The sequence below is a fragment of the Leopardus geoffroyi genome, chromosome D1, assembly GCF_018350155.1.
Source record: "Leopardus geoffroyi isolate Oge1 chromosome D1, O.geoffroyi_Oge1_pat1.0, whole genome shotgun sequence".
NCBI lineage: Eukaryota > Metazoa > Chordata > Mammalia > Carnivora > Felidae > Leopardus > Leopardus geoffroyi.
Window position 1 is genome coordinate 85,556,158 of NC_059329.1, and position 17,458 is coordinate 85,573,615.

The 17,458-nt window shown below is 35.4% G+C and overlaps 1 protein-coding gene across 2 annotated transcripts in view; it reads right to left on the reverse strand.

Moving 5' to 3' along the window:
* DCDC1 (doublecortin domain containing 1) overlaps positions 1-17,458 on the reverse strand; it is a 483,981-nt gene that overhangs the window by 204,615 nt on the left and 261,908 nt on the right. For both annotated transcript variants that reach the window (XM_045484847.1, XM_045484848.1), the window contains 3 exons: positions 16,571-16,676; positions 9,998-10,132; positions 6,604-6,722 (listed from right to left, as the gene is read on the reverse strand). In XM_045484847.1, the coding sequence (XP_045340803.1) occupies positions 6,604-6,722; positions 9,998-10,132; positions 16,571-16,676 (360 nt within the window). The remainder of the gene's footprint in view (positions 1-6,603; positions 6,723-9,997; positions 10,133-16,570; positions 16,677-17,458) is intronic.

A 17,458-nucleotide genomic window follows, 5' to 3' on the forward strand; every position in this document is an offset into this window, starting at 1 on the left:
AAATGTCTCTAGAAGTTGTATGAGGATATTTACATTATTTAAAATAAAATATGGTTGTGTTTAAAAAAAATAATAAGCCACACAGGCACTTCAGATACTCTGGAAAAGATAAATATACTTGAAAGTATCAGAGGTGAGGTAAACACTAAAAATCTTGGTCCCTCTGCTTTCTAAAAAACAAAATGTAGCTTCACAGTTAGTGAGAACTTCTGGTTTTCCAAATTTTCTACTATTTGCTTCCATTTTGCAATAGATTTTGCTTCTCAGATAAAAATCAGGTTGCATTAATATAAAGGGAAATAATCTTCATTTGCATAGGAATTCTCCCTTCTCCCCCCACTCCTGCCCATCCTGCCTTTCTCCTTCTCTCCCTCTCTCTTCTTTCCTTCCTTCCTGAATTAAACCAAATCTTTTCTTGTAAGTGGAGATTTAAATTTTGTTTAATGTTTATTTATTTTTGAGAGAGACAGACAGAGTATGAGCAGGGAAGGGGCAGAGAGAAAGGGAGACACAAAATCCAAAGCAGGTTCCAAGCTCTGAGCTGTCAGCACAGAGCCTGACGTGGGGCTCGAACTCACGAACCGCAAGATCATGACCTGAGCTGAAGTTGGACACTCATTAGACTGAGCCACCCAGGTGCCCTAGAGATTTTTTTCAAGTTAAACATAATACAATTTTTTAAAATTATTATCTCTTTTCTCACTCAAGCTCTCTTCTCTATAGGCAACGAGGATATCAAGTTTGTGGCTTCAGTCTTACTCAATTCTGTGACCATCCTGGCCAGAGTAGGAAGTAAACCTCAGTGGGGTAAGGCCAAATCAGCACTAATTTCAGTATCCAATAAGCCCAGGGAAACCTCTGGGCATGAATAGCATGTTCTTCAAGCTATATATAACCTTTCCAAACACCTACCATTTTGACTGAGACCACTGATAAATTCTTCCACTGAGAGTGGTCTTCCCTTACCATTTCCTTCTAAAGTAAGCACTTAGTCATTCTTTACCCACCATTTTGCTTTTTTTGTTTGTTCCCTAGTTTGTCTTTTTGTACTTTTAAAAAACAGCTTTTTTAAGAAATAACTGACATACAATATTGTAAAATATTGCACAACTAACGGGCACATATTTGAAGTGTAAAATTTCACAAGTTTTGAAACATGTACATACCTATTAAAACATCACAACAATCAGGACAATGAACATACCCATGTCCATCTCTCCCCCAAAAATCACCCCCAAAGTTTCCTTGTGCCCCTTTTTAATCTCATTCTCCTACCCCTCCCCACCTTCCTATCTCCAGGCAAGCACTATTCTACTTTCTAGATTAGTTACCATTTTCTAAAATTTTACATAAATGGAATGAAACAATATACTCTCCCTTCATGATTTCGCTCCTTCCCCTCAATATAATTACTTTGAAATTCACTGATGCATGTATCAAGAGTTGGTTCCTTTTTATTGCTGAGTAATATTTTATCATATAGATATGCCACAATTTATTTATCCATTCACTTATGGATGTACACTTGCGTTGTTTCCAGTTTTCACTTCTGGCTTTAGAAATAAAGCTGCTGTGAACATTCATGTACAAGTTCTTTAAAGGATATCTACTTTCATTTCTCTTGATTGAATTTCCAGAGCGGAATGGCTTGGCAATAAGGTAGATATATGTTTATACCTGAAACATGTATATATCTGCATATGAACGTGTATATATGTATATATTTTAGGAAAGTAGCAACTCTTTTAAAATGACAACCATTTTATATTTCTGCCAAGTAGGTATGAGTATTGTAGTTGCTTCACATCTTCCCAACACTTGGTATGGTCAGTCTTTTAAACATTAGACATTCTACTGTATATTTAGTGGTACTTCATTGTAGGTTAATCTTGCATTCAAATAATGATTAACAACTTTTCATAGGCCAACTGTATCTCTTACTTGTTAAAGCATTTGTCCAAATCATTTATCTGCCCATGTTTTCTTGAGTTGTGTGTGTATTCTGCAAATATACATTATTTGCAAATATTTTTTTCTTTGTGTGTAGCCTGTCTTGTCAATATTTTAACAGTATCTTTCAAAGAGCAGAAATTCTTAATTTTAATGGAGTCCAATTTATCAATTTATATCCTTGTGGATCATGCTTTTGGAGTCATGTCTAAGAAAGTTTTGACTAATACAAGATCATAAACATTTTCTTCTATTTTCATCTACAATATGTATAGTTTTAAGGTTTTATATTTACGTCTATGATCCATGTTGAGTTAATTACTATATATATATGGTGGGAGAGGCATGGATCAAGTTATTTTTTATTTTTATCTTTTGCATATGTATATTCAATTGTTCCACCACCGTTTGTCAAAAACATTCTTTCTCCAGTGAATCTCCCACTTTCATCAAAAATCAATTGATCATATATGTGTCTATCTATTTAGGGATACTCTATTCTGTTTCATCAATGTAATGGTCTACTTTGGTGCCAATAGCACACTCTTTTAATAACTACAGTTTTATAATTAGCCTGAGGCCAGGCAAAATAGTTCTTCCAGCTTTGTTCTTCTTTAACAAAATTATTTTGCCTATTTTAGATCCTTTGCATTTCTGTATGAATTTTTAAATCAACTTGATAATTTCTATTAAAAAAACTTTCCAGGGTTTTGATTGAGATTGCACTTAAATATATGGAGGAGAAGGGCCCCTGGGTGTCTCAGGTGTTTAGCTGTCTGACTTCAGTTCAGCCATATCTCTTGGTCCATGGGTTCAAGCACCACATGGGGTTCTCTGCTATCAGCTCAGAGCCCCCTTCAGATCCCCTGTTCCCCTCTCTCTCTCTCTGCCCCTCCTCCTCTTTCTGCTCCTCCCCCTCCCCCATGCAGGCACTTTCTCTCTCTCAAAAATAAATAAACATTAAAAACAAATAATAAATATATGGAGGAGAATGGACATCATGATGATATTGAGTCTTCTAATCTATGAACACAGTATATCTTAGCATCTATTTAGTTTTTTAATTTCATTTAGCAATGTTTTGTAGTTTTCAGTGCAGAAGTCATACACATATTTTGTCTGATTTATCCTTAAATATGTCATACCTTTGATGTTACTGTAAATGGTGTTTTTAAATTTTAATTTCAAAAATTGCTTGTTGCCAGTATATAAGAATACAACCAACATATGTATATTGATCTCAAGTCCTCAAACTTGCTAAACTCATTTATTAGTTCTAGAAACTTCTTGTATATTTTATAGGAGTTTCTACATAGCAATCATGTTAACTGAAAATAAAGACAGTTTAACTTCTTCAGTTCATATCTAGATGTCTTTTATTTCTTTTCCTTTTCTTGTTACACTTGCTAAAAGTTCCAATGCAATGCTGAATAGAGCGGAGTGGACAACTTGGTTTTTTTCCTCATGTTTCTTGTGCTTGGAAGTTTTTGAATTTCTTGGATCTGTGGGTTATAGTTTTCACAAAATTTGGAAATTTTTCAGCTATCATCTCTTCCAATATTTTTTTGTTCCCTGTGTCTTCCTTCAGAGACTCTGATTACTCACAAAACAGGCATTATAAAATTTCTCATATCTTACTGATAGACTGTTCTCTGAGAAAATAGGCAACAACCTCTTTGACCTTGGCCACGGCAACTTCTTACTTGGCTCGTCTCTGAAGGCAAGGGAAATAAAAGCAAAAATGAACCATTGGGACCTCATCAATATAAAAAGCTCCTGCACAGCAAAGGAAACAATCGACAAACTAAAAGGCAACCAACAAAAATGGGAGAAGATATTTTCAAATGACATATCATATAAAGGGTTAGTATCAAAAATCTATAAAGAACTTATCAAAATCAACACCCAAGAAAAATAAACAATCCAGTGAAGAAATGGGCAGAAGAAATAAATAGACACTTTCCGAAAGAAGACAGCCAATGGCTAACAGACACATGAGAAGATGCTGAACATTGCTCATGATAAGGGAAATACAAATCAAAACCACACTGAGATAACCACCTCACACCAGTCAGAGTAACAACTCAGGAAACAACAGATGTTGGTGAGGATGTGGAGTAAGGGGAACCCTCTTGCACTGTTGGTGGGAATGCAAACTGGTGCAGCTACTCTGGAAAACAATGTGTAGATTCTTCAAAAAATTAAAAATAGAATTACCCTACAATCCAGCAATAGCACTACTAGGAATTTATCCAAAGGATACAGGAGTGCTGATTCATAGGGGCACATGTACCCCGATGTTTATAGCAGCACTACCAACCATAGCCAAATTATGGAAAGAGCCCAAATGTCCATCAACTGATGAATGGATAAAGATGATGTGGTATATATATACCATACAAGGTGTGTATATATATATACACACACACACACACACATATACATACACACACACATACATAAAATGGAGTATTACTCAGCAATCGAAAAGAATGAAATCTTGCCATTTGCAACAACATGGATGGAACTGGAGGGTATTATGCTAAGTGAAATAAGCCAGTCAGAGAAAGACAGATATCATATGCTTTCACTCATATGTGGAATTTGAGAAACTTAACAGAAGACCATGAGGGAAGAAAAAAAAGTTACAAACAGAGAGGAAGGCAAACCATAAGAGACACTTAAATACAGAGAACAAACTGAGGGTTGATGGGGGGGAATGGGTGACGGGCATTGAGGAGGGCACTTGTTGGGATGAGCCAACAAGTATTTGGGTATTTTATGCAAGTGATGAATCACAGGAATCTACTCCTGAAGCCAAGAGAACACTGTATACACCTGTATACACTGTATGTTAGCTAACTTGACAATAAATTATACCTAATTTTTTTTCTTTCTGGCTTTCATTGTAAATAGTTTGTATTGCTATCTGCTCAAGATCACTAATATATTCTTCAACGATGTCTAATCTTCCACTAGTCACAGCATATTTTTCATTTCATATACTGCAGTTTTCATCTCTAGAAATTTGATTTGAGTCTTTTTCTATCTTCCAAGTCTATATTTAACATGTTCCATCTTTTCTTTAGCTTCTTGAATATATGGAATACAATTATAACAACTGTTTTAATGTCGTGTGCATTAATTCTATATTTTATGTCATTTCTGGGCCAGTTACAATTGATTGACTTTATTATAATGGTGGACAATGTCAGCTGAAGCATCTCTGGTTCCATGGTCAGTGGTTTGGACTTGTCATTATCACTAGAAGATGATTCTTGGTTTGTCTCCAGTTTACAGCACTGATTCTGCCCCAGAAATCTTGTTATCCACTTCACATACAACACCACATCAAATTGGGAATTGCTTTGGGCTTGTGTGACCCTCCTTAGAAACCATATGTTTAGCACCCTAATAGCACAGCTAGTTTGCTATGATGCTATGATGCCAGCATACTGTCTCCGTCTCCTTCTGCCTAGGTTACTTAATATTACCTACTCCTCCACTGAGGTATTTACTACCACACATGGCACTCATTAGCAATTTCTTGATTGGGTTTTGATCTATACACAGTGTCACCTTGTGGCTAAGAGTGGGTTATAGTGTCTGACTGCCTGAGTTTGCATTCTTCTCCAACCAGTTAGTAGGCATGATTCTTGAGTAAGTGATTACTCTGTACTTCATTTTCCTCATCTGTAATAATAATAATAATGATAGCTACCTTATCCAGTTGTTATTAGGATTAAATGTGACAATAAAATATAAAGGAATTAGAATAGTGTCTGGTTCAGAATTTGTTGTTGTTAGAATAAGAAATAAGCTAAGATTTACACCAGGGAATCTGACTCTGTAGACCATATAACACTTAACCTTTATGTGATATTCTAATACCTGCTGGACAATCTGCTCTGTCTATTAAAGAAAATATCCCTTCTTATTTGTGGTTGGGCTGGTGTCTTTGGTGCCTAAGTATCCCAGTTCTGGTTTCAGCCCAAAGCACATTTTATCCACCCAAAAGTAGTTGGATAATAGTTTTCTAAGTCCTGAAGCACAGTAGGACTTGTTTTTGTCAATTCTAGGTGAAACTGAAAGACAAATGAGCAAGAAAAAAAAGTTTCTAGGAAATAATATTTCTATACTGTTGGTTCCTCATTCCTAATTTTTTCTAAATCTGTTTTCATTTTGATTTTGACTTTCCTAAGTCAGCAAAAACAAATAAAAAGGAGACTTGAGGCCTTACAAATCAGCAATTTCTGTCTCCTCAATTTTCTTTCACAGTTCAATATTTCATATTCAGAAGATTTAGAAAAGGTTAAGAATACACACAGAACATTAAATATTTAAATTAACAACCAATATGGATATAAAGAAATGAGTTCCAATAATTATAGAGTAGAGCGGCAGCTTGTCTACAACATGGATACATGTTGAACGCCAACATTTCGCTTTTGAAAATACCTAAGAAATGCTACCAAACTAAGTAGCATACATTTGCAAGCTTATTTTACATAGGAAATTAATATTGATATTATGAACACAAATTTAAACACCTAATGAATATTCCATCTAAGCTGGAAGGCATCATGATTTGACTGCTCAGAAATCTTGAAATTAACATTCATTATTTAGAGCCAAATAGCTCATAAGCATTACCTTTTCTGTAGGATTAATTTGTACCCTTCTAGTGATGTTCCCTCAGCAGGCTTGACTCTGATTGGGTGACCAATAGCCAAGCAGCCCTGTGTTATCGCCTGGCTCAGGATCATTCCAGTCTTCCAATGAATAGAAAGGGGGGAGAAAGGTCTAAATAAGTTAAAAGAACCAGAAAATTCAACAATGTGTCACAACTAGTGAGGTCATTATGCCTGGATAAGCCCGGATATTAACAGTTGCTGAAAGTGAAACACTACCCACAAGTTAGCAGTCAGCGAGCCCTGCTCAGAATCAGTGATCTTCTGTCCAACAAGGGTGGCATTTTACAGTTCAGCGCAAAATAAAACAGACCTTGATATCTTCATTTGTCCTTTTTTTCTGTGCATATTTCACAGGGCAGCAATTTGGGGTCCATCATGTGTCACTTGTTATAGTTATGACTACAGAGCTTATGTGAAATATGTATGCACAGAAAAAAATAGAGCAGTGAACTGAAAAGATTGAAACAAATCCTTAACCTTTGTATGAATTTAAAGTTTTACTCTGGGTCTAAATACCATGGGTTAAACATTTTTAGGTGGTTTGTGAACTACTTTTGCTTTAAATGTTAAGATACTCTGAATAGGAAATTAAGAATATTGTTTAAATGGCCATTTGACAATTTTCTGATTTGAGAATCAACAACACATTTTATTTCATTTTTTTTCAATATATGAAATTTATTGTCAAATTGGTTTCTATACAACACCCAGTGCTCATCCCAAAAGGTGCCCTCCTCAATACCCATCACCCACCCTCCCCTCCCTCCTACCCCCCATCAACCCTCAGTTTGTTCTCAGTTTTTAAGAGTCTCTTATGCTTTGGCTCTCTCCCACTCTAACCTCTTTTTTTTCTTTTTTCCTCCCCCATGGGTTTCTGTTAAGTTTCTCAGGATCCACATAGGAGTGAAAACATATGGTATCTGTCTTTCTCTGTATGGCTTATTTCACTTAGCATCACACTCTCCAGTTCCATCCACGTTGCTACAAAGGGCCATATTTCATTCTTTCTCATTGCCACGTAGTACTCCATTATGTATATAAACCACAATTTCTTTATCCATTCATCAGTTGATGGACATTTAGGCTCTTTCCATAGTTTGGCTATTGTTGAGAGTGCTGCTATAAACATTGGGGTACAAGTGCCCCTATGCATCAGTACTCCTGCATCCCTTGGGTAAATTCCTAGCAGTGCTACTGCTGGGTCATAGGGTAGGTCTATTTTTAATTTTTTGAGGAACCTCCACACTGTTTTCCAGAGTGGCTGCACCAGTTTGCATTCCCACCAACAGTGCAAGAGGGTTCCCATTTCTCCACATCCTCTCCAGCATCTATAGTCTCCTGATTTGTTCATTTTGGCCGCTCTGACTGGTGTGAGGTGATATCTCAGTGTGCTTTTGATTTGTATTTCCCTGATGAGGAGCGACGTCAACAACACATTTTAAATGAGTGACAACCACTAAGGGTTTCTGGCATGCAAAATTGTCTATCCTAACAGGTAAAAATACATATTTTGGAAAAAGGGAGAGACCATTCAATCTAAAAAGATTTTCAAACTTGTTTTATATTTAGCATGTAAGTTTTATTTCTCATGGTTTTGCTGTGTGGTAAAAAAAAAAAAAAAAAAAAAAAAAAACAGATGATAACTTGGGAAAAGTATTCTTTAAAATTTTGGTTTTAGTAAGCACTGGATTGAATCCTCATTTGAACATGTTTGTCTATATTGAAAGAAACCTGCTTTGGATGGGGAAAAAGAAACATTTGCTAAGCACTTTCTGTATACCAAACACTACGCTTGAATTTCACACATGCTTTCTTATTAATCATCATGGCAACTGTGCAAGATAGATAAGACTATTTTATAGAGAAGGAAAAGTGGTTCCGTGCAGCTAAGTAACTTTCTCAAGGTCTCAAGAATAAAAAGGATTCTAGTTCAATCCATCTAACTCCAAAATCCATACTCTTTTTAGTAAGCATTTCAATTATTTTTGAGGAAATTTTAGACAAGTACAGGTTTTTTGCTACCATAAAATTCTATAAACAGATACCATGGAATTACAGAATCTGAGGTCTAGAAAAGAACTTTCCATACCAACTGGTCCAACTCTTTTCAGATAAGACTGACGCCCAGATACAGTTGTGGCTTACCTGAGGTCACACAAGGGTGCAGTGGCAATGCTAAAACCAAAACACTTCCATAAATTGATCAAATATAGAGCACCATTCTCTATTACAGTAAAAAGGCATACGTTTTGAAGTCAGACAGACCAAGAATCTTTCCTCTGCTACTTACTAGTGTTAGTTTATTCAGCTGTATAATGTATGAGATTAAATAAGATAATAAATATGTAGAAGATACCTAACATATAGCAGATGTTTAACAAAATGGCAAATATTGTTATTAAACCTGAAGCAAAATACAACTTAAAAAGGGCTTTCCAAGTTGGAAGTAGATTGAGGAAATATCTCATCTGATCTCATTCTGCCTTGATATATGAAATGAATATTTCTTGGTTCCTTTGTATCTTAATTGCTCTATACATTTGTTTTTAGGTCTCAGAGAATCAAAAATTAACATTAAGAGCCATCCCAAATTTCATTTGAGAAAATTGTTTCAATCCCCCCGCCCCGACTCCAACACAGTACCAGCAAGCTTGCCTGAGTGACTCTGCACCCACAGAAGTGCTAAGAAAAGGCCAAAATAATCTATAGTGAGGGGGCAAAAGAAGACAAAAGAAGGGTAGATAAAAGCTGCACCGTCTCTTTATGGGCATAAATATTTGATGGCAATTACAAAACATATTTCAATAGTAAGAGGAGAGGGGAGGGCAGTTACATGTTCTCAATTTAAATCAGATCCAGTAATAGTAAAGTTAAAAAATTAAATATTGTCAATACATAGGTATAAAATGTGTTAGTCATTGTTCACATTTTATACTCAGGGATTTCTCTTAAAATTATCCTTATGAAGACCATACACTATCATTATACAGTGCTAATCCACCAGGCTCCATGAAGCTCAGCAATGTAGATGAAGGAGTGGAACTAAATGACATCACACAAATCTCATAAAAATGGTGAGTCTGTGGACTATACATAAGCTCTAAGCTGAGTTTTAATACACTCTGCGTATGAACTAACCACCACATCTGAAAGTGGATTGAATGCCCATATGGGGATCTACAGAAGCCCTCTGCACCAGACACACCAAGGGCAGAGAGGTAGCATTCATAACAGTCAACAATTTATCATGCTTTCACAGCATGCTTATGTGCATGAAGGCACCAGGATCTAGAGACGCACTGTGATCAGGGAGCATGGGAAGTCACTCAGCGAGAGCAGACACTTTTGGGTACCTTCGTGATCAGCCAAACACTAGCTGCAGACCACAGGGTTGATGGAGCCATCTGACTCCCACTGCTTACTTCCCTGCTTGAGGAGCTCCGCTTTCTGATGGAAACAGAGGCATGAAGGACAATATTGGGATCCGCCTATACCATGAAAAGAAGTATGCATTGTTAAACTCACAGTCTGAAAGTTCACCTTCTTCAACACACTCACCCAAAATGGGTTATCCTAAGACATTATGTTTCTGATTGAGAAGGTCTCTTTGGAAACAATAGTGCTCAATTCCATTTAATTCAATTCAATTAATATTTGTTGTGCATCAGCTCTGATATGCAAGGCACTACACTGTGTGGTGTGGGATATGATACAGTATTTTTCCTGCCCTAGAGAAACTTGTAACAGAAGAGTCAATAACACACACACACACACACACACGGACAGAAATAATGGATTGCAGAATGGGGACATCAAAGGAGAGCAGTTAAAAGGCCCCACAATCTCCTTAGAATAAAGGGATATGAGTTGAGAATTTAGTGATAGTTATGAGGATGGATGGGAGGGGACCAACTGGTAACACACAGTATCTGTGCTTCCCATATTTGTTATCAGATTACATACATCAAACATATGATATACCTTCTAGCGTTTCTCACCCAGACTTGATTGTAAAATTAATACACTTTCACATCATCTGTATATCACTAAATATTTAGTAAACTTTCCACTAACTTATATGATCACTTTTCCTGAGTAATCATACTAAATTTTTAAGTACCAATATTTGTTTGTATAGGATTATGGGAATATGTCAGTTTTGCTTTAAGCCAAATAAATGATGGTGCTTCAATAAAAATTTAAGTTATTTTCTAACACTAGAAAGCATATTCTAAATCTGTGCTAATACTAGATATTTGTTGAGTAGCAACTGATTCTTAAAAATACAAAAATTAAATGATAATTTAAAAGGTAATATTTACAAATGCAATCAGGCAATAACAAAAGGGTATAGCTAATATATTTGACAATTATTCTATAATGGAAGATAGTTACTCCTCAAGAGAATAAAATGTCTTCTGAGTCCCATAAGTGAAAATAAAATTTTAAAAATACAGCAACCACACGACATAACCAGATTTGACTTGCAGCTCTTTGATTGTGTATTCCCCAGTTAGCCAGTAGTGGCTGGATTCTGGAGGGGAATCCCCCACAGTTTCTGAACAATGATAAACTATATTCTACTAATCCACCCGCCACAGGACTCAGCATTTAAAGTAGCACTCTTACTCAACCTCCTAACTCCAAGTTGCCATCACACTCCAAACTCTCCTTTGCAACTGGGAAGAAGATTGTTTTGACTGGAATTAGTCAGACAGAAGAACCGTACTGCCAACTGCTTCTTTGTACAGCACCTGCTGCCAGCGCCTAAATTCTTGTTATCTCCACAACATGGTTTAATCTTTTAACAGTTGGCTTATTGGTGAAGAGCGAAGGGGTCCTTTGTGTCTGTCTTGGGTTGGCACCTAGTATTAACACCATGCTGTTCTTCGAGAGATATTTTGCTGGACAGTTCCCAAGTGATTCTACATAGACCAGACACAGCCAGACCCACTCACTCAGCTTCATTGCCTGTTATTAAAAGAAAAAAATCTTGCCAAGAGTGGGGTTCTGATACGTTTAAAATTGACAATAGCCATTAAATTTCAATTTGTGACTTCGCCTTCTTTTCTCTTTTTAGTTTAATTGGATAGCTTAGCTTTAGACCGGACACTTATGAAGGTGGGGAAAATAAAAACTGAAAACTGCAATTCATAAAGTGCTCTGACAACCTGCAACATGGTATACATGTGTGTGCTTGCACATACACACGTATGCATATAACAGCATTTATGTTGAGACTGTTTTCTAAATAACATACCATCACATATGTCATTAGGAAACCGCTTCTTTGTTTTGAATCTCTCTCTCTTGCCATAGATAGATAGATAGATAGATAGATAGATAAATAGATAGATAGATGTATCTCCCTCTAAATGACCATTATGGTTTTGGTTGTCTGAATAAACTGTGCTGATATGGAAGCTGCCAGTGATTTAAAAAATGATGCATGCATTTTCTGGGCCAATTAAAACTTCTTGTTTAATTTTCTTTTTCCAAATCACTAGTGAAGGTGGAGTAGCCTTCAATGTTCCTGTGAAAATTCAAAATAATAAGAGAACCACTTATGGTCTTACTTATAGATCTACTGAGGAATAAGATGTAAGACAATGAAATTTTTCTTGAAAAGAGAAGCTCTTTATTCTGAACAAATTTTTTTCTTTACTACATAGAAATTTTATAAAATTTTTCATTTTTGATAGTGAATTTAGGGCCAAATTAAAAAAATGATACACAAATTAAAATCACAACTATAAGAAATGCTATAACATCTCTTTCCTCACATCCCTGATGTTCATTCTTATTGCTTTCATTCTCTAAAACTATAGCTGATCAATACACCCACCTCAAAGGCCAAGAACTGGAGAAATCTAAAGGCAGAAAATATAAGTGAGTACATAATTATGCAATCAAACATGTAAGATTTAAATATGCAGTCCTCCAATAGCTTCCAAATATTGGTCTAAAAATAAGGAAGGGATTCAGGATTTTATTAAAGTTCACTGTCTTATTCTAATGGCAACCAGTTCAAAATTAAAAATAAAATTTTGTATTTTCCTCAGTATCAATTATTTGTAGAAAACATTATTTTTCAAGGACTTGCTCTGCAAAGAAATAGGACAGTAAAAAAAGTGTTCATTTTTTCCCCCAGCCTCCTTGTGACATATAGAATAATTTATTCTGTTAGCATCCATGACTGCTGATTCATAAGTTGTAAGTTTATAACTTGCAACCAGTATGCCACAATTCTAAATTCATAATTTGGCATTGTTCTCACTATTTCCCCCAAAAGTTGCCACTAATGTCCTACTAAAGTCTGATTATACCAAAAGGCTAGGATCAAAATATGTTTCCTTTCCATTTTGGCGGAATATATTACCTGCCAAATACTGGAGTCCATTTTTTCTGCTATTTTTTCCCACGTTCAGGTATTACTAAAACTATTCCTCTCATGAAATGTTTTGTTTTTTCTTTTATATTAACTACCATGAAGTTTAAATCTCATCCAGTGCATGGAAATATTCAGTTTTATTGCCCTTAAACTGAAGCAATATAAAAATGTTGCCAATTTAGGTAACAATAGAGAACTGTTGAAAGATGTATTTGCCAAACTGTCAATTTGTGGTAGATTCCAAATCTTTTGAAACGGATAAAAGAGCAACAGGTTGTAATTGTCAGGGTTATATCTATCTCCCACATTACGAATAGGGATTATATGTTCCAAATTTTTCTCCGTAGGAAAGGTTTTACTTGTCAATAAGAGATTTAAAAGAACAGTGAGGGGTTGGGCACTGGTATCTCTTTCTCAAGCCAATTTTAAAACGTATGCATCAAGAATATCGGCTTTTGCCTCCCTCTCTCTACCCCTGTTGTAATCCTCTTAGTGTCTTCTTTACCACAATGAGCATCAAGATTCTACAATAAAAGGCCCTATGGATATCTATCACCTCTGCTAGAATCCCTCTTTAAAAGTGCTCCATTTCAGGTTATTAAATTACTATTTACAATGCACTGATCACCTCTCTGTATATAATTGGAGATGCTTTTCTGAAAGGATTGTAAGATTTCATAGCTAAGAGAGGGCCATTTTTCTTTGAAAGCTTCTTTTTTACTAGCCAGTTTATCAAACTGTTGCTTTCTTATACTACTATTTTGGTTGGACCAAAATTTTATTCAAAACCAATTTCTTCTTCTAAAAATATGATAGTGTACAAACTTTTATTTAAGATGAGTTTTCTCTTTTTCACTGAATCATTAAAACCAGCTAATAATGACGAAATAAGTGGATTGTTATTCTCTCATTTTTCAACATTATAAAATATAGTTATCTTTTCAAGTCCTACACTGGCATAAAATCAAAAAAAAAGAAGCCTCCTTTGAGTTCTTTTCCTCTGATAGCTCTTTGATATCCTTTTCTTTTTCTTTTTTTTTTTTCAGATTTGAGCTGGTTTCTGTTGAATGAGTTAATTAACCAGTGAATTCAATTCCATCTAGCTAACTCTGAACATCTAGATATTGCAGTAATGACAAGGATGCCCTTTGCCCTTGAGAAAGATCTATTCCAGCAGGGAGGATAAAAAAAAAAAAAAGGACCTCTTGAGTTACTCCTAACACAACATTAAATCAGATCTTGCCTGTGTTTGAATATTTCCAATGGCTCCTTGTTTTCTACAGATCAATATCCAGAATTTCTAACAATGAATTTAAGACCCTTCATGATCTGATTAGATTCTCAGTGGAATCTAGCATTCTTCCTTTTCTTCCCCAATGTGACCTGATATGTGTTCATATCATACTTGGAGCACTAGTTGACTTTAACCATGCAAAAAATGCTTGATAGGAACAGCATCAAGTTCAAACTCATTATGAGTGGCATAGAATGGATGCAACAAGGATGTGAGTCCGGAAACATCATATCTAGTATGGAGATGAAGGTCAGTAAAGAAAGATTTCATGAAACAGGCACAAATCAGGTAAGAGTAGAATGATAGGCAGAATTTCAGGAAGCCTTTAAAGAATGCCAGCTGTATGTCAGACACTGTGTTAGAAAATGGCATAAGGATGTTAAAGAAGGCTGGTGGGTAGTGACAAAGAAAGAGAGGTTGAATTCCAGGGATCCACATGGGCCTAATAACAGAAATCATGCAGTACTTTCAGAAAACAACAAATGAACAATCAGGCTTGGATAACACATGAGGAACATATTAGCAAATATTGAGCCTTGAAAGATAGATGTAGCTAAATTTTAAAAATCATTCATCAAAAATGTATTGTGCACCTGCCTTACATTCAAATCTGTCCTAGAATTCACAAATACAAAGATGAGTGAGACATAATGTCTGTGCCCAAAGAATTCTCAATTTAGTGTAAGAGAAAGGAATAAAAACAAATGACTATACCAAAACACAACTCTAAGGACAAAAAGGAAGTTCAATAATATGAGGTTCATTCTTGCTGGAGGACCTGAGAAAACTTCTTGGAAGAAGAGGGAGTTGAATAAAGCCTTAAAAAAGCAAGGAATGGTAATGGTGTAGTGGTGGGGGGACGTATATCCAAGGCAAACAACACACACCATGATACAAGAGTACCAAAGTGAGAAACATATTATGGGGCACAATATATTAGCTCTAACTGTAGTTTCGGGTACAAAGATCAAGAAGAGAAGATTGAAGAGAAGATTGGGAAGGCAAGTTGAGAGTAGAGGTGGATTAAAGGAGATCCATGGAGATCAATGAAGGCCTGATAAGGATTTGGAATTTCAGTAGACAACTGCCAGGGATACAAGTTTTTTGAACAGGAAATAATATCACAGCAAAAACCTAAAAAGCAATGCCAAGAGGATCAGAACTATGGTAAATAAATCAGATAAATATAAAATACAAAAGGCATTTATGTTCTACATTTGCTCAAAATCTAACAGGATTAGAAATACAGTTGACCCTGAATAACACAGACTTGAACTGTGTGGGTCCACTTACATGCGGTTCTTTGATATAGCAGAGTATTGTAAATGTATTTTCTCTTACACTATGATTTTCTTAATAACATTCTCTTTTTTTCCAGCTTCCTGGAGATAATACAGTACATATTGCATACAATATATAAAATACGTGTTTATAGACTTTATGTTATTGGTGAGGTTTCCAGTTAACCATAGGCTATTCACAGTTAAATTTGCAGGCAGTAAAAAATTAAATGTGGAGGGGTACCGGGGTGGCTCAGTCAGTTAAGCGTTCAACTCTGGCTCAGGTCATGATCTTATGATGTGTGGGTTCGAGCCCCATATCAGGCTCTGAGCTGTTGGCACAGAGCCCGGAGCCTGCTTCGGATTCTGTGTTTCCCTCTCTCTCTGACCCTCCCCTGCTCACGTTCTCTCTCTCTCTCTCTCTCTCTCTCTCTCTCTCTCTCTCTTTCAAAAACAATAAATAAAACATTAAAAAAATATATCTGTTAAAAGACCTTTCATAGCTCAGTTGGAGAAGAAAATTCTTTACTGGCATGAGAAATTTCTAGGTGTAAATTAATACATAGACCTTTTGGATTGGACTGTCATGAGTGGGTTTCCAAAGAACTCTTATTCCTTAAATACATTGATCCACAGAGAAAATAGATAAAATCCTTGTTTAACAGCCATCTTAAAGTTTTTAAAACAATGCCAACTTATTAATACAGTAGATAGAAAGAAAATATGCTAAGCAATAGTACTTAAGTGACATAATCCAGGTAAAAATTTTTCTAGTAGGAATACTATATATTGGTTCAGTTTTAAAAGTGCTTAATTAACAGGAAATAGAGAATAATGCCCCAACATTTGTAAAATACTTGAAACTTTTCAAAAACTTTCACAAAATCCACTCAGTCACCATGTATCAAATGACAATCCACTACATAAAATACCTTCATTAAGTATAATAAATAATTCTGACCTTGTTCTGTAGGAAATGGTTCTCCAAGTCCACCTTTTCAAATTGATCAGGTATCTGTTGACTGGTACCATTGAAATTAACTGGGAATCCCTCACAAACTTCCCAACTAAGAAAAGTAAAATATTTATTTTTGTTAAAGTAATATGTACTTAATTACAATACTCTTTAATCTACCAGTATAATAACTTATATGTCTTATACTCTACAGGGGAGAGAAAAACAAATGTTTAGTCCATAATCTTTTTAAACAGAAATTTGTAATGTGTTTTGTTATCCATACCTGGGAAAAGGGAGACTTAAAAGTTTGTATCTTGCAATTATTTATGATACTGAGGGATCCCACGCCTAATTAATGATTAATAGAGCAGAGAAATAAAAAAAATGATTTTTAATCTTACAGAATCACTCACAGTGGGCACCATCTTCACTGTTAAATTTTATTCTAAATACAATGGACTACGAATAATAACAGATGTTTTTATACTTAGCGTGGATGTGTAAAGCACATTATTTTGGTAATTTTTAGACAGTCTTAAGAGGCAGCACAGTCTAATGAGCACATGGACAAGCCACAAACTGGAGTAACTGGGTTTCATTCTTACTTCAGCCATTCTTATTTTAAAAGTAAACCAAACCTAATTCTAAAGAAAATTATCAGGCTCAACACTGATATGTTAAGATACATCACATAGCATGTTATTCAACAGAAACCAGTTCTGGGGCTGTTAATAGTATTTTTTCCAATACCCTGAGAACTATAAATTAGAGTATGATTATTAAGATTTCAAATAATGCACATTAGAGTATAGAAAGAAAATTCAAATGGAATCCAAAAATTATGTAAATTGTCTTCAAATAAGTTTGCTTTCAGTAAGGGCAGTTTCATAT